The 18996-nt window shown below is 31.6% G+C and overlaps 1 protein-coding gene across 1 annotated transcript; it reads left to right on the top strand.

Moving 5' to 3' along the window:
- Positions 1–10261: 10261 nt before the first annotated feature.
- LOC112709917 (uncharacterized) lies at positions 10262–14243 on the top strand. The gene is made up of 2 exons (XM_025761952.2): positions 10262–10386; positions 13879–14243. The coding sequence occupies exon 2, from the start codon at positions 13926–13928 to the stop codon at positions 14160–14162; it is 237 nt and encodes a 78-aa protein (XP_025617737.1). The 5' UTR covers positions 10262–10386; positions 13879–13925; the 3' UTR covers positions 14163–14243.
- Positions 14244–18996: the final 4753 nt, after the last annotated feature.

Raw genomic sequence — 18996 nt, 5'->3', positions numbered from 1 at the left:
TCTCCAGTTTCTTAATAAGTGCTAAAGTTTGAATAGTACTATTTAATTTCCAATTAGAAATGCGTGATACATTATTGTATTGTGAGTGGGTTCAGTAGACATCTTATTGAAGTTGGATTGCTTAGGTAGTGTGCTGTGGCCGTTGTGAGCTTGTCGCGGCGAATTGGTAGAAGAGATAAAAGAAGATACCTGTTAAAAAGTGTATGTTTTGAAGAGAAAAATGTTATTAATGTTAGCAGAAACGCAAAATTGAAACTTCAAACAGAGTATTTAATATACTTTTTTAAACAGCAACTTGGAAATAATATATTCTATTATTCTCATATTTATTTCAAGAAATATAAAATAATATTTTAATATTTGATGATATTGCTAAAGATTTTATATTAATGTGTGCTACAGTGGTTATCATCATGGTTATATTAAAATGGACGAACTCATTAACCAGCGACAAATTTTTAAATAAAATTTAATACTACAATGTATTAATCTTTAATCTGTCGGATTGAAAATTATTGTGAGAAATAAAAAAAAATCGTCATATTTAATTACGATATCTTTTTTATTTTTTGAATTAAAAAATGTGTTTAAATATTAAAAAATAGTATTTTAATTTTAATAACACTTTTTAAGTATTATCAAAATTATAGACTCCATATTTTATATTTCTATATTTCTTTACATTTTATTCTCACCAAATAAATTGGGTATAGGATTTTATATGTAAAAATAGTATGAAACACAGACACTTCTTTAATTTTCTATGTCCGCATGTCGAACACATTTTAAATGTAATACTCCTCGCGTGTCTAATTTTGTGTTTAACCGTGTTTTAGTAAAAAAAAAAAAAAATTCTTTTCTAAACACGTTTGAACACACCTAAATACTATCAGTTATAAGCGTGTCCGACCTTATTCTTAACATGTATTGTTAAAATGAGTTTAGAAATCATATATATTATTAATTATTAAAACAAAAAATATTTTAAATACTTTATATAATTAAAAAAGACATGAAAAATAATTAAAAAATTAATTTATATTTTAGTATCAATAAAATACCAAAATATCATTATAATTTATCTAAAAAAAACTTTATATTTTACATATATATGTCGTTGGTTTCCATATCTTATAAGAATTTTAAATTTGTATGTCCGAATGTTCTATATGTGTCATATCCTGTATCCGTGTGCATCATAAAAAAATACTAAAAAATCTTAAAAATAAATAATAAAAGTTTATAAGTAAATAGTCTCACATTATTTGACCAATGTGAATGAATAGATGAACAAAAATGTAGACAATACGTAAGTAAATAGTACAAACTTATAATTAATCACACTAGAATAGTTAAATTAATTATACTAAAATAATCAAACTTATAATAGATATATAATCAAATTCATTTATAGTAGGATAATAAAACCTTTTATAAAGTATCAAACATGCATTTTTATGTGGTAGTTATTAAATAGTGATTTTTTTTTGCATGTAGTATGATTGTTATTTCTATATTTTTTTGTCGAAAATACATATTTACTTATAAAAATATTTAAAAGACAATAAAAATCAGTTTAAAGTAGTTCAATTTTTTTCCATTTTATGCTTTTTAATTGCCACTAAAATAAATAAATAATTTTAAATATAATAAATATATAATTATAAATATTTACATATATTTATAAAATTATAAATATTAAATTCAATAAAATAACTTTGTGTTATTATGCTAACATTACTCTTTCACAATTTACAATTACACGCAGTATATATATATAGATGTATAGGCATAACAGCTACTGCACATGCAATTTCATTAGCAATTTAAATGCAGTAGTAAATGGCCCACTTTTGATCTTGCTTATTCACGGTTCTCGCCGTCAAAGTTATAAAAGTGACCACATAGGTTTCAAAAGGTTGGTTCATCTTCATTCACTGTCATGGTTTATGCGAAGTTATTGTTCTTCTCGATTTTTTAATTTTTGCCGGAAGGAGGAATATTTGCGACTTTGCGACTTTGGTTTACAAAGAGTTTCAGAGAAATTAACTTTAATCATGAATTTAAATTTATAAAAAAAATTGGGATAGCTTTTTAACCGGTTAAAGCTCTATATTTTGATTTTGAAATAGACAAATGTTAATCTAGTTCTTTTTATTCCAATTATAATATTATAATATTTTTTATTTTTATATATACGTTAGTTATTAGAATTGTATCGGTAATTAGTCTGATTAGTATATTGGATTAATGGGTCACTGATGTAATTATTAGGTGATTGGTTGAATTGATAAATTTAGTCATAATTAAATAATTATATAAAATTATATATATATTTTTTATTTTATTTTATTAAATTTATACTTATTTTATATTTAAATAATTAATTAATTAATTTATATTTGGTATATTTTAAGTTTTTATTGAAAAAATAATATAATAGATATCATATAATTATAAATAAAAAGATATGTTATGATTAATAAAAGTAAAACTAATATATATATATATATATATATATATATATATATAATAAAAAGAATAATGAAATTGGTAACTGAAAAAAGATTGGGGTTAACGAATCTAAATTTGATAAATTGATAAGGAATAAGGGTTAACGAGTATAATAACTTATGAAATTGTTAAAAGACATTGATGTTGACTATTTATGGTCTAAATGGCTGGATCGGCAAAGACGGAGATTTGTCTCACTTGCATGGCAAGGTCTGAGTGTTATATCGCTTGCGTGTTGGTTGGATGTTTGTTTTGAGTAAGAGCGGAGGTTTGTCCCGTTTGTGTGACAAGGTCTAGGTGTTATCCCTCTTACGTAGTAATATGATATTTGTTCCAGACAAGGTCGGTAGTCTTATCCCACTTGTTCGTGGCTATGGTGTGGTGTGAGGACAGTGACGTTGTCCCACTCACAGATTAGGTAAGTTGAGGATGAGGATTCCCTCGCTTACTGTGATAGACAAGTTGAGAATGAAAGATTCTCTCTCTTGTGTTGTGATTGTGATTGAGATTTGATGTTGAGCACAATCTCGTAAGAATGGCGATACGTAACGCTCACTTGAAATATGGTGCGTGAGGTTCAGTGGGGACGGCGATACGTAATGCTTACACGAAACAGTGAGTACGGTCCAGTAAGGATGATGATACGTAATGCTCACTTGAGACCAGAAGAATGAATGATCTCCTATAAGGACGACGATACATAACGCTTATGGAGGAGATATTTTTTGAGATAGGGACTGCAATATGTAACGCCTATCTCAAGGATGTTGTCGGGTGTGTTTGTGGGGAAGGTAGTAGGGCACTCATCCCTCAATTTATTTTCCCACATTCTCGTTGATTGTATTTTGTTGGATGTGAGAAAGGTGGTAGGCTACTCATCCCTCGATATATTCTGTCACATTTTTTCTCTGTCTACAAGGTGGTAGGGCACTAATCACTCGATCTGTATGGCACGATCTCATAGGGGAAGGTGGTAGGACACTCTTCCACAATTTATTCCCCTGATGACTGCCTCTAGGAGAAGGTGGTAGGGAACACTCTCTCCGTTATGTGCCTCCTGGGGATGTACAGAAGAGAGATGATATTCAGGTTAGCTACCAGATGTGTCGGGTTTTGGCAATTTAACCGACACGTGAGCTTATGGTCAGTAGGATAGGCATGCATCATATGCATCTATGTGAAATTGTTTTAGTGTGCATATTGTATTTTTTTTGCCTATGTGAATATTTCTGTCTAATTGCTAATTGCCATATTTCTTGTAATTGCTCTTGAATGTGTTTGAATCTTATTACTTATGCTTGCTATTACTAAATTGATTACTGAATACTAGTTTACTATGATATTGGAAATTGGTGATAATGAGAGGTGTTGGAAAGAACTGAGATTTAGTATGTTTACCTTATTTGGATTAAAAAGGACCCTAGGCTTGAACCTTGTGCAATTGAAGACTAGGATTGCCCAGCAGATTCATGTAGTTTTACATAGTCTCTATTTAGAACTATTACCTTACTAGGAACCTTCGGGTTCTCACCCGTTGTGGAATTTGTTGATTTTTAGATACATGGCAAGTCGCACCTCGCTGAGCGTACATGTCTCCTTTTGGCAAAAGCGAAGACTTGTCTTTTGGATTTCGTTTTGGACTTAGATGTTTATTCTCCACTTTTTAATATGTATTTATATATTCCTGGCCTCTTAGAGATTTTGATTATGAAAAAACATGATGTATTTTGGTGTACTTTGAGTTGTAATATTGTCTAGTCGGTCTTTTTTTCATAGGTCGAGACTAGTACTACCTATGTATCTATTCTGAATCTTTTATATATATATATATATATATATATATATATATATATATATATATATATATATATATATATATATATATATATATATTGTTTTTAGGTATCGTAATGTCTTGCCACCTTTGATTTATGACTATAGCATAAGACTTTTGTGTGGTTAGGTGTTACATGAGCAGTAACTTATCCCAAATATCCTTGGCACTTTTGTATCTTAAAACTTTTTTGAATTCTTTAAAAGTTATGGGTAGTGCATCATGTTAATGACTTTAACATTTAGCTCTATTTTCTTCTTTTCTTCCTCGGTCCATTTAGTGTCTTCTTTGCAAATCACTTTTTCTTTAGTGTTTTTTTTTGTTGGAATGTTATGACCATTCATTATAATTTTCTAGTTGTTGTAATCAATAGATTGCACAAAGATTTTCATTATTTTCTTTCAGAATTGACATGTTATTGGATTTCCCTTCAGTTAGCATATATGCTACAATGTTTGTCATGAATCTTTTATTCTAAGTTGTTAAGTTTAATTCTTTAAGTCTAAACACTAATACCAATTGATGGTTTTCATATTCCTTGAGAAGTGGTATTAAATCAAGGAAACAAAGAAATTGTAACTTAAAAGTTGTTACTGCAAAATTATCAAAATTTAGGAGATTTTTTCTCTTTTTTCTCGTCCGAAAAATTCAATAAAGAAAATAAGGATGAAGATGATACATTGATATATATTGGTTCGGTTTCACAATGTAATGAGACCTACATTCAATCTCAATAACAAACTACGATGGAATTTTCACTATAATGAACTTGATTACAATCACCACTTCAGGAGTTCAAATTAAACTCTTGACACTTAAGTTCAACCTAGCTTAGAACTTTCTCTAAGTGCTTACTCAACTTAAAGAAAGTGGGACTATATGAACTCCACTTGAGCTCATACTTCTGCAACACCACTAAATTTAAACCAAATTTAGTAACATTTAAGTGCTAACCCAACTTAGAAAAGAAAAACTAATTTTAGTTTAAGCAACCAATAATTTCATTATAGAGAAATAAATATTATGGATTTTCTAAAACCTATCTCTTTTATTTTTTTTGTCATGACTTTTACTTTAATTCCTCACATAATCAAATTCAGCCTTTTAATTTTACATAAAGAAACAGAATAGAAAAGATAAAAATAAGATTATTCAAACAAGCTCTTACGAAAGAAAAAATGAAATATATAAATAATGTATGTTTGCTTTCTTTTTTTTTTTTGAGTTTATTTTTGGAGAACCGTCAACCATATAATGATAATTAATCTTAAAGAGTGAATCTTCTTTCTTCAATTTCAAATTTGCTATATCAAAGGGGATACTTTCTACTGCTGTGACTATTTGCATTGATTGAGGATTTCAAATTGATTGATCTTGTCTCTTCTGAATTTTCATATCCGTTGCTATTGTAAATACTTTGACCATTCGCAATCAATGGAAATTCCTTCTTGTTTGGATTGATATGATTGCATAGCATATTTTTTTGTTAGTCACAAACGGATAAATGAATGATTTTTCTCACCGAATGCTGATATGATCTGTAATTGAATGGTTAATATAGTGCTGAGTTATGAGCTTTTTTTTTGTCCTGCAACACTTAAAAGTAGAACATTGAGATAGAATTTATTTCATGAAATATTTATCATCATCATCAAGATTGTTATTAGTTGTTTTTTTTTCAAGGCAATAGATGCATTTCATTCAAATAAAGGAAAGAAATACAAATGTCCAAAATCAGACAGTCACAGGTAAAAGAGGGATGGCTTCCCAATTACAATTGAAACTCAAATAGGAAAGAGTGAGAACTAAGCGAGAAATTAGGGTCCAGAAATTTTTTGCAAGAATTCATCAATTGAATATTCAGCTACCTTCCAAATCTCTTCTGGTGTCAATACCTTGCCTTCAAAAATTCATTTGTTGCGTCTAGTCCATATGCTCTAGATCAAGCATGCTACCAAGCTTCTTCGTTTCCTTCGGTGGCTATCGCCGTTTGTTCTGTCAAGTATCATCTTCCACCATTTGCGAAACAGATTATTGTTGTCTTCTTCTTTTGGGTCAGCTGCTGAAATTTGAGCTAGGTTCCATACCTATTTTGAGTGAATACAAGTAAATAAACAGTGGTTGATTGTTTCTTCATGTTGGTTACACCGTGGGCATGTGCTGATTATGGCTGGAATCCCTGCATTTAAGTTTTTTCTAATAGGGAGGCCTCCATGCAAAGCTTTCCATAGGAGAACCTTCATCTTTAATGGGCACTTGAGGTCCCAGAGCGCTGACCAGATTTGCTTATCCTGGAAATGTGCTGGCATCCTTTCAATTGGGGCATGAAAGAAATGGAACCCCACCTCATATCTTGATTTCATAGTGTAAGTCCCTTTTTTCTCCTTATTCCATTTGATCTTGTCTTCCCCTGAATGAATCTATGTTTGTATGATGGCATGTGCAATTTTTGGCTTAAAATTATTATTAATTAATTCAGTGTTCCAATTCCCATATTCAGTGATGAGTTGAGCTACCCAAATTAAATTGGGGTTAATTTGTTGGTCTTGCATATGTGATAGCAGCCCCTGATTTTCAACCAATGATCCTCCCAAATTCTGATCATAGACTATCTTCCAACTTGTCATATAACACCTTTTTCTAGAATTTTTTGACTTTCTAGTAAACTCCTCCAAACCCATGATGGATTGTGCCCTGTGTCAGCTTTTAGGAAGAAAGTGTGTCTGAAATACTTACTCTTAAACACCTTTGTAACCATTGATTGAGGTCTGGTGATTAAACGCCATCCTTGTTTGCCAAGCATAGCCAAGTTAAAAGCCTTGAGGTCCTTGAACCCCAATCCCCCGTATCCTTTTGGTCGACATAAAGTGCCCGACTTTATCCATTGCATCTTTCTTTTCCCTTACTTTTGTCCCCACCAAAAGAGTGTCAACAAACTCTGAATCTCGTCCACAAAAGAATTAATTATCTTTTAGCCAATATGGATGTTACTTTGAGTCTTTTGCAATTTTGTTTATTTTAGATAGCATTCGGCATAATTTGATGGAGTTTCTGTAGCATAAAAATCAAAGGAGATGGCAACGAGGAGCGACGCGTACGCATGACTGACACGTACGCGTGATTTGGAGCTTTCCATGGCGACGCGTGCGCGTGACTGACACGTACGCGTGATTTGAAGATTTGCTCAACGACGCGTCCGCGTGACCGACGCGTCCGTATGACTTGCGAAAAAGACCATCGACGCATACGCGTGACATGTGCCATGTGCAGAAAATGCAGAAAAATGCTAGGGGCGATTTCTGGACTGTTTTGACCCAGTTTCTAGCCCAGAAAATACAGATTAGAAGCTGCAGAATGGACAAAACAAGTGGTCCCCACCCATCAACTGAAGACTTGCTGATTGTTATAATTAATTTTTATTTAAATTTAAATTTGAATTTGAAAATAGGAAAAGATATTATCTTAATTTTAGATATTAGATTTTAAATTAATTCTAGTGATCTCTTGTATGTTGTGAACTGTCAGGGGTTTCTCCAAACCCCGACAGTTCCACATCAACAGCTTCATCCCTCATTGGGTGCCACTTGAGGGTTGGCACCCTGCCCCCTTCAAACTTGAGCTCTCCTCATTGATGCATTGCTTCTTCACATTCTCTGTATCCTCCCCCTATTCTCCATTTCTCTCCAATCTGCCTGGTTAATTTTTCACCAGGTTTTCTTGCCATATGCTTTAGTTTCATTGACCTTTTCTTGCTAGTATCCGCAGAGAAACTCTGACCAATTTGGAAGCCTGACTTCACAGCTTCTCCCAGACCCTCCAATTCGCCATTCTTACTGTCTCCCACTGCTACAGACCCATTTTCCTCTTCTATCTCCTTTGCTGCCTGGTAGGTGATTAGTTGCTGGCTTAGAACCAAATTCTGACTCGACTTGCCACACTCCCATTTTCTCTGATTTATTTCACCATTACCATTTATTGAACTGCACACCTCTTCTCCCTGGTGCCCCTGTTTTTCCTTCACTGACAAGCTAGCAAAGCTCTTCAGCAGGCTTACTGGTGTTGGGCGGTTTAGGGTCTCCCTTTTGTTGATCTCCATTCCTTGAGCATTAGGGTTAACATTCTCCTTTTGTTCCTCCACTCGCCAACCTGTTTGCTCTGCCTTCAGCCAATCTCCCCATCCATCTTCTTTCACTTCTCCTTTACTGTATCCTCCAGGTAGTTGTTGCACGTTCTCCGTTCATGTCCTACATAGCCACAATAGATACATAAGCATCCTAAGCGTTCATATTTCAGAGAGATCTCTAGCACCTTCTTATTTGGTCCATTAGTTTTCAAAACCCGTCTCAATGGCCTTGTTACATCGATCCGCACCTGTGCTTTAACTATTCGCATCTCTGTGCCTTTCATTGAAAAGATGGCAGCATCCATAACTTCACCTAGACTTCCCCCAAGCTTTTTCCCTAACTCTTTAGTTTTATAATGTTCTGGGATTCCCCACATTTGGACCCAGATCGGCACCATTACCAGATCATTGTATTCCCCCACTGTTTCTTCCTTCCATCTTGTGAGGTTAATGAAAAAATTTTTAAACAGCCATGGGCCTCCTCTTTCTATTCTTAGCACATCAACTTCTTTTTCAAAGAAAAATTGAAATAAATTACCTCCTAGTTCTTGTACTTTAAAGTCTTCTGGGTGAGACCATATTGCTCTCATAACTCCTTCAATGGTTCTAATAGTAAAAGTTCGATCCGCCAGAATTCTACCAACGAGGCTCTTTGAAAAGATCTGGAGACTTTCTCCTATCTCCTCTTTTCCAAAGACTATAATTTCTTCTTCATCTATATTATCCTTACTACGGTCCTCCATTATCTCTTTTCAGAAACACTAACTTGGATGAAAAACTCACTGAGCCCAATATAAAATCAGACCATAAGATGAATACTCTACTGAGTTGTGAAAATCCTAACAGAATAACAATTTGAATTCAAAATTCGAATCACTCGTATTTTACTTCGACTGCTTATTTTCACTCTTTACTTGTTATTAGTTGTTCTCCAAACTCAACAATAATATTTATATTCAATGAAATATTTTTATTGATCACTATTATTTATTTTTATGTACAATTTATATTATATATGTAAATGGATGTAGCGGTTTCTGGATTAAATTACCAATCCTTTTTCAAAATTGTCATTCTATATAGCTGTCGAACATTTCATGATTTTTCATTTCGGTACATCATGGAATTTTGCACTAATATGATCCTAAAAATAATGTAAATATAGAAAGGATAACATAAAGAGCTTTTTCTATATGCCTTCAGAGCAAATTTAAGGATTTGCTGTTGGTCAATGAGTTACTGCATGCACAAAGCGGGATTCAAACTCCCAATTATTTAAGCAGACTAATGAACTAACCACTAGACCAATCCAACTTAGTTTGCTACTCAGTACTCTACCATTTAAAGTTGGTCTAAGAAATTGAAAAAAAAAATCAAAGCGAAGAGATACCTCTTGCAATCATGGATAATTGGGTTTCCAATTAAACTATTTTTCACGCGAAATAAAAAATAATTAAGGATTTACAAATAGTTTAACCATGGTTATTAATTATATTTATTTAGTAAAATTTTTTAAATTTAACTTATAATTAATAGGTGGCCTGTAATAGCTAATATAGGAGAAAATTAGTGGATGAGCTAAAGAGATGTGTTAAATAGAGCACACAAGAAATTTTCATAGATAAGATATATAGTCTAATACTCTAATTTTCTAAGTATAAATTAAAATGGCATATTATTAGTAGGGCAAATAACATGCATGTTTCTCGCAAAACCGTTTGCTTGGACTTGAATAAGAACAAAGAAAAAGAGGCTCATAATTCTCTTCTCATTTATCCCTTAAATTTCGAAACATTTTCAAAATTTATGATCTTCAAATGCAATTCGCTTTTCAAAGCCTTGCGGAAAAATTTAGATTTGTTGAAAAACAAGATTTTGAAGTCATCTTCGTAAACCTCCAAGACAACTTTAAAAGGTACGAATCAAAATAATATTAATATAATGATGTTTTCACCTTAATTTTTCTTGTTGAGAACCAAGATTTTGTATTTTGATTTGAACTATTTGGAATCAAAATCAGTTTTTTGTAACTTTTACTCGGAGTTTATTTTTGTTGCATGCAACAAATTTTGCATGTATTGTCAGAAATTATCTTCTTTTAAAGTAATATTTTATTTTTGGTAATATTAGGAACACAAAAAAATAGTTAAAATTTGGTTTATTTAGTATTTATTAATTGTTGTTATTGCAACAATTAATGAATGCTAAATAAAAAAATTCTAACTGTTTTTGGCTAATTTATTTTGATTACCAAATATTTTTATTTTATTTTATTCATGTAGGAATATACTAATTCAAGGATTAAGACTATAAAGCGAAAAAGAAAAGGGTATTTAACTGATTAATAAAGCTCTACATCCAAGCAAAACACTTAACTAAGTCTAACTAAATTGTTATAACTTTTTCAAATCACGTGCTTCCTTTTTCTTCTTTTTCTCCTTTTCTGTTTCATTCTTCTTCTCCTCCTTCTCCTCTATTTTTCTTTTTTCTTCTTCTTCTTCCAATTTCGTACACTTAGGTTCTTCTTCTTCCCTTCTTCTCCTCTTTCTCCTTCTTCTTAATTCGCACACGTAGATTCTTCTTCTTCTTCTTCGTTATCATCATCACCAATAACACCAACATTTTGCTAACATCTTTATTAGTTCTGATTTTCTCTGATACCATCATTAAATAATTTCGGTTCATTTCTTAGTTTATTTTGGTTCATTTGTGTGTTAATTGAGGTTCACTTGATGTTGCTAATAAGTATTGACCAATTTCTTTATTATTTAAGTAATTTCGGTTCATTTCTTAGTTTAATTGAGATTCATTTAGATCCAAAAATGAATTCGGTGTATTTTGTTAATGATTGAGTATTTTTTACTGTTTGTTCAAATCTGAACTAATTTCGTTTTATTTGTGTGTTAATTGAGATTCACTTGCTGCTGTTGATAAGTATTGACCAATTTTTTAGTAAAGAAGAATGAAATTATTCATTATTACTTTATTCAATGGCATTAGATTCCACTCCATTCCATTCAATTAGTTCAGTTTTGAACAAGTAATTAAAAAGACTCAATCATCAACAAAAATACAACGAATTCATTTCTGGATCTAAATGAACCTCAAATAAACTAATAAATGAACCAAAATTACTTAAAGAATAAAAAACTTGATCAAAACTTAACAACAGCATCAACTGAACCTCAATTAACACACAAATGAATCGAAATTAGTTTAGTTTTGAACAAGCAGTCAAAAAGACTCAGTTATCAACAAAAACATATACAATTATTTCTGCATCCAAATGAACATCAATTAAATTAATAAATGAACCGAAATTACTTAAGAAATAAAAATTTTGGTCAATACTTATCAGCAGCATCAAGTGAACCTCAATTAATTCACAAATGAATCGAAATTAGTTTAATTTTGAACAAGCAGTCAAAAAGACTCAATCATCAATAAAAATACATCGAATTCATTTTTGAATCCAAATGAACCTCAATTAAAAAGAGGAAAAGAAAAAATACAGTAACAATAGCAACAATAAAAGAATGACGATTGAGAGAAAACATGTGAAGAAGATCGAAGAAGGAACTTGAAAAAGAAGAAGGAGGGAGGCGAAGAAGAAGAAGGAAGAATGCGAAAATGAAAGAACGCGAAGACAAAGACAAAGAAACGTTATTGAAATGCGCGTGTGTATACGCTGGTGTACTGAAAGTGATTTTTGTTGAATTTGGGTCTACTTGATTGGATTTGAATAAAAAAATACTTAGATGTATAATTGGACTGTTAACTGATATTCATTGATAGCAATATTAATTAACTTTTTTTTTTGAAAAATTATTTCTTTAACTTCCATTTTTTTTCAAGGGTTTAGGTTTTAGTATTTAAAATATAAAATTTAAGATTTAAAATAAAAAAAATTCAAAAATTAACTACTCTCCAATCGAACTAAAAAATGTACTAGTCACTTTTTATTATCACAATTTTCCGGTTGCATTATTGATGATATGCTTTTTTAGGTAAATGGGAACAAATGATTTTGTAGGAAGTTATAGATTTTGTAACAAACTCAATTCTTTATAATCTTCCCTTCATGGAGCTGATTAATTAACTATCTAAAACAATTGAAATTAAAAGTCTTCTTGGTTATAATAATTTCATCACACTTTATTCATTTAACAATCATATTTCAATTAAAAGGAACTTAGAAAGCAAGGTGACTAATTAATGAATATTAAATTCACAAATAATAATAATAATAATAATAATAATAATTAAGGTTAATTACGATTTTGATTTCTAAGGTATATAGGCCAAAAATATTTTTCATCATCAACTTTTTTTGCATACAAAATAATCTTTAAGGTTTAATTTAGTTTTAAAATCGTCCTAAGGTTTAACTTTGTTTTAAATTTTTGGCTGTAAAAACAGAAGTAGAGGTAGATCGTGGTAGATAGCTTTTTCTTCTTCTCTTTCTTCTTCTTCTTCCCTTCTCCTTTTGTAGGAGCAGAAACATTCTTCTTCTCTTATTTTTTTTATTTTATAAATTTTTTTGTTATGGATAATTTAATCCAAAATTTTAATATTTAAATAAAAATGACGATTTTAAAATTTGATTTTAAATCTTAGAGACGATTTTATATAAAAAAAGAATTGAGGACGAAAAACTTTTTTGGGTTATACCTACAAGATCGTACTTAATTAACCATACTAATTAAGCATCCATTTCTCTCATTTCACCAAATTTTTTAGTTTAGTGTTCTTCATTCAACAGCTAGTATACATTTTCCCCCACTAAACTTTCTATTCCGTAGTGGATGAAAGTTTTCTATTTTCTTTTAGGACCCAAGCCAGGAAGACTTCTTACATTCTCATTATTAAACAAAAATAATCAACGAACTACTAACAAACGGGAAAACGTGAGAATACCCATGATTCAATATCTCTCTGGCTTATTAATCTAATTGCCACTATTTAAAAGTTAACTAGTTATTTAAATGCCATTATTATATATTATCAATATACCACTAATTTTTTTATAATAATAAATTAAAGTATTTTATTTGTGAAAAAATTCTTTATATTTTGTTGGGGCTTTAAAATTTCGAAACCAATTTTCGAGATTTCCCCATAAAGAAAACCCTCCCAAAAAAATATTATACAAAACAATGGAGTATTGGTAATAGTTTTAAAGGATGATATTTACATAATTAGTGGAATAAGTAACTACGTACCTTATTTTTAATGATTTATATTGTTACTACTTCAATTATAACATAATAAATAATTAAAAAATAGATTAATAGACATACACTAGCAAGAAAGTTATAATAAATATTGGATAATTATAATTAAAGCATACAAATATTGCTCTGATCATTTCTTAGATTATGATCTGAAGAACAATTTTGGGTTTCAGTTTGTAGGAAGTATCACATCATCAAATTTTCTAAAGTAATATCGTAGATGATGGAAAAGCCTATGGAGGTGGAAACACGTGAGTCGCTTATTGCTATCTCTAACTTCTTACCCGATGATAACAATATTCTGGATTATTCTATTGCATTCGATCACAGCAAGAAATCAGATGAAGTTGCAATTGCAAATAATAATGGTGATACTGACGATGCAAATGACAAGTATATATCTGAACTGATTTCAATCTCCTATTTTGAATCTCCTGATGCCAAAGTCTCATCATAATTTCAATTTAATTAAGCATAGTATATACTTAGCCGCAATCTGTAAATTACTACTACTAGCTAATATATATACACTTACATAATCGTAGCATTATATATATATATATATATATATATATATATATATATATATATATATATAACTACTATTTTGGTTTTTATGAGATTATTATGTGTATTCGTTTTTCATGTGTAATATATAGGTTGTAATAATTTATGTAAAAATTGTGTTTGAAAAAAATGATCTATAAATAAATAGCGAATAAAACAAGTGTAAGGACATGAATATGGGTGTCCTAAACAAGAGAAATTGTACTTTCAATTCCATCATTATAGAGACAAAAAAGATAATACTAAGGAAAGCATTATTATTGTTGCCATTGACTTCAGCATTGTTCTATATATATAGGTAGGTCATTGAAAGGAAAAATAAATAAATGTAAAGAGAAAAGAAATTAAACATGGGATCGGAGCTTATTATTAGAACACAAGGCATTTAGTTACGTCAATGATCCATTACAAGACAAACAATCATATAATTTCTTATTTTATTTCATTTTTTTACCCTTTTTTTTATGAACACCTTAAAAAAAAAAACATGCTTCAAAAGTTAAGTATCAGCATCAAAAGCAATCTCTGTAACTACTAACAAGCCATCATTCAGCACAATCCATTCATTGAAGCTCGCCGAGTTATGTGTGCACCTCTTTTGGTTAGAATATTCAATACTAAATTAACATATCTTTTAATCAAGTCGACGCAAACATCCCAATTTACTTGCACTAAAATCACTTGGGCTTATGTGATATTATGTTTGACATATTTTTAATTTACTATGTACTATTTTTGCTAAAATAATAGCTTAATATCATATTTATAAATTAAAGGAGATTAAAATCTGTTATATGTGTTTTACCTAAAAATTTAGATATTTGTTTGGTTTGAATTTTTCTTTTTAAGATTTTGTAAAATAAAAATAAAAAATAAAAAATATCCTTTGATTATTTTTATTTATAAAATTTTAAAGATAAAAATATTAAAAATGAAAATAAAAAACTTAAAAGCATGGTATGAGAGTAAATTATGTTACTTTTGGTCACATGATTTGATGCTTCAAACTTCACTAGAATTTTAGAACGCACTAATTAAAAGAAAAAGAAAAAGAGTGTTTCTGAAATTTTAAAAATCTTTTTTTTATATATTATTTTAAAAATCTTTAAATGATAAAAAGAGATGTTTCTTTTATGTTCTTTTTGGGCTAGATAAAATATTGCTAAGGTTTGGATAGTCAAATTAAAGCCCATCTTACTAGAATTTAAAATTTATTGCATTTGAAAAAAAAAATAACAACAGGATTATAAAAAAATATATTACTAAATGTATTAAAAAAAAACATATATATTTAGAAAAACCTAATGATGTTATTGTATGCTTTTATCTTTCCCTTAATTTCCAATTATATATATATAATATTGTAACTATAACACTTTTTTTTTTTGAGATTTAGCAAGGATTGGACAACTTAATCCAAATCACAAAACCTAGGACACCAACTATAATGTCCCAATTTTCAGTAGGTATGAATCACTGTTAGTCATTAAACGCTATCTGTTAGTAATTTTATAAAACTCTAGACTCTGTATATTTTATTATATATGAGTCTATCGCACTATCGAAATCATATAAGTTAGACAGATTTTATATATTTTACGGTTTTAAAGTTAGAAATTATGTCCAAACTAAATGCTAAGAAATACCATATAGAAAATAAATAAAAAAAAATACCATTTAATTGGAACAAATAGTCAACAAGTAGTCGTAAAAATAAAACAAGTAGCATTCATACATCATCATAAAAAGTCAGTACATACTAGACTCGATCAACATACTTATATATAGTTATAACCTACTAGACGTTTGGTCTATGCAGCAAATCCCTAAGCTAGCATCTAGCCTAAGCAAAAGAAATCAAATCCTAATCCCTCAGAAAGAAACTACTAAAGCGAGGGAAAACAGAAGCTAAGGAAACAACAACCCTCTAAACAAAACACCAACGAGGCGTCACCAGCAAAATCCGTCTCGAAACTAATCTTGAGCATCACTCGGAGCACTTTTTGTAACACCCTACCATACAGAGTCTTATGCTTAAGTCATAATTCAGAGATGGCAAGGTATTATGACCTCTAAAATAAAAATTTAGTACGTATAGTAGTATGAATGATTGATTATAACTAGGAGCCTTTGTAAAAAAAATGGGTAAACAAAAATCGCAACTCAAAAGCGCAACACTCCGATCGATAACGTAACGAATAAGGATAAACCAACGCGAGATTATATATATATACAAAGGAGTGTCCAAAACAGGAATATCAAGACTCAAAATCCGGCTGCGAAGATAACCGGTCCGAGCATAGCATATATATACATATGATAAAATAAAGGAAACCCCAAAGGAAACCCAAAAGGGACACATACAGAAACCTATTCTCCAAAATCTCCCATAAGAGGAGTCATCATAGTTTGTATTATTTAATAGAGATAAAAGTATCTAAGCAAAACATATAAACTAAAACAGAGTCCCCAAGAACAAAGGATCTTCGCGAATCCAGAAGTCCCCAGCAGGTCTCAGCGAGAAACCTCACGTCCTGCATCTGAAAACCACAAAATCCGCATGGGTGAGAACCAGAGGTTCCCAGCATGGTAACAGCTTCCACATATATAATACATAATAATAGAGGAAAGCCAAAGGCAATCCTAGAACTTCCTCCAGATAATATCAAAGCTTATAAACAAGCTAAACCATATGTGGCGACTGACTAAAGGTTCTTCAGTCTAACTAATACTTCCCTTTCCAATTCCTTCAGACCTCCCATCCACCAGCAGGAGTATAATGTAGCAAACACAGTTATATCAAACAAGAAATATACAAATAGGAACAATTAAGGCATTTAGACAATTAGCAAGTAATATGCAGTCAAATAGGCAATCTCAAACAATTCATATAGTATGCATATGATGAATGACTGTCCCTAGTGGCTGATGATATCATCTGTCGGTTATAGAGCCAACCCGACAAGTCCTGGTAGCTAACCATTGGACTGTCCCTTTGTCGCGCATCCCCAACTCGAGTTATACTCATCATAAATTTGATTATAATCATGATCTATATCCATCACCTTCAATGGTGAATATTTATGGGGGTGAGCTTATCCGGGGCTTTCACAGTGCCCGGCCACCCTTACGACATAGGGTCAAACGAGCTTCGAGTCTCAACCTGGAGCACGTGGTGGCTAGCCACTGCTTCCTTCCAGGAAAACTCTCATCTCCAACAGTGGAAGTGCAACATTCACAATTCATTCAACAGCATATATGCATTTATACTTAGCCATAATCATGGCTCCACCGTAACATGGCAATAATCTAGCCATCCGGCTCAAGGTTAAATCCATAACCAGCCATTTCATTAACAATCACGGCCCTTCGGCACAAAACTGGCACAATTCAGGCACAAAACTGGTGGACGAAATTGTGATCCTCAAAATTGGTCTCTTTGTATTCGTGTGAAATCAAAAATACCCCAAAGAGATCATGGTGTGATAAATTGGGATCTTAATAATCCCTGGTGTGATCATAACTCCGTTCAACTTAACCAGCAAGTGTACTGGGTCATCCAAGTAATACCTTACGTGAGTAAGGGTCGATCCCACAGAGATTGTTGGTATGAAGCAAGCTATGGTCACCTTGTAAATCTCAGTTAGGCAGATTAAATTGGTTTATGATGAGTCCAAAATTTAATAATGAATAGAAATTAAAAAGGGATAGAAATACTTATGTAAATCAATAGTGGGAATTTCAGATAGGCGTATGGAGATGCTGTGCTCCTCTTGAATCTCTACTTTCTTATTACATTCATCCAATCCTTCTTACTCCTTTCCATGGCAAGCTGTATGTAGGGCATCACCGTTGTCAATGGCTACATCCCATCCTCTCAGTGAAAACGTTCCTATGCTCTGTCACAGCACGGCTAATCATCTGTCGGTTCTCAATCAGGTTGGAATAGAATCCAATGATTCTTTTGTGTTTGTCATCACGCCCAGCCTTCAGGAGTTTTAAGCTCGTCACAGTCATTCAATCCCAGAATCCTACTCGGAATACCATAGACAAGGTTTAGAATTTCCGGATCCTCATGAATGCCGCCATCTATCTAACTTATACCACGAAGATTCTGCTGGGGAATCTAAGAGATATGCGCCCGGCCTAGAGTAGAACAGAAGTGGTTGTCAATTACACGCGTTCATAGGTGAGAATGATAATGAGTGTCACGGATCATCACATTCATCAAGTTGAAGTGCAACGTATATCTTGGAATAAGAATAAAAGAGAATTGAATAGAAAGTAATAGTAATTGTATTGAAACTTGAGGTACAGCAGAGCTCCACACCCTTAATCTATGGTGTGCAGAAACTCCACCGTTGAAAATACATAAGTGAAAGGTTCAGGCATGGCCGAATGGCCAGCCCCCATGGTCTAAGGACTAGGCGTCCAGAGATGTCTTATACACTAGTAAAAAGTCCTATTTATAATAAACTAGCTACTAGGGTTTACATGAGTAAGTATTTGATGCATAAATCCACTTCCGGGGCCCACTTGGTGTATGCTTGGGCTGAGCTTAATCTATCCACGAGCTGAGGCTTTTCTTGGAGTTGAACGCCAAGTTATAACGTGTTTTGGGCGTTCAACTCCGGATCATGACGTGTTTCTGGCGTTTAACTCCAGACAGCAGCATGTACTTGGCGTTCAACGCCAAGTTACGTCGTCAATTTCCGAATAAAGCA

Source organism: Arachis hypogaea, chromosome 1 (genome assembly GCF_003086295.3).
Source record: "Arachis hypogaea cultivar Tifrunner chromosome 1, arahy.Tifrunner.gnm2.J5K5, whole genome shotgun sequence".
Taxonomy (NCBI): domain Eukaryota; kingdom Viridiplantae; phylum Streptophyta; class Magnoliopsida; order Fabales; family Fabaceae; genus Arachis; species Arachis hypogaea.
Note: the sequence above shows the minus strand (reverse complement) of the source record. Positions and strands in the feature narration are given on the sequence as shown.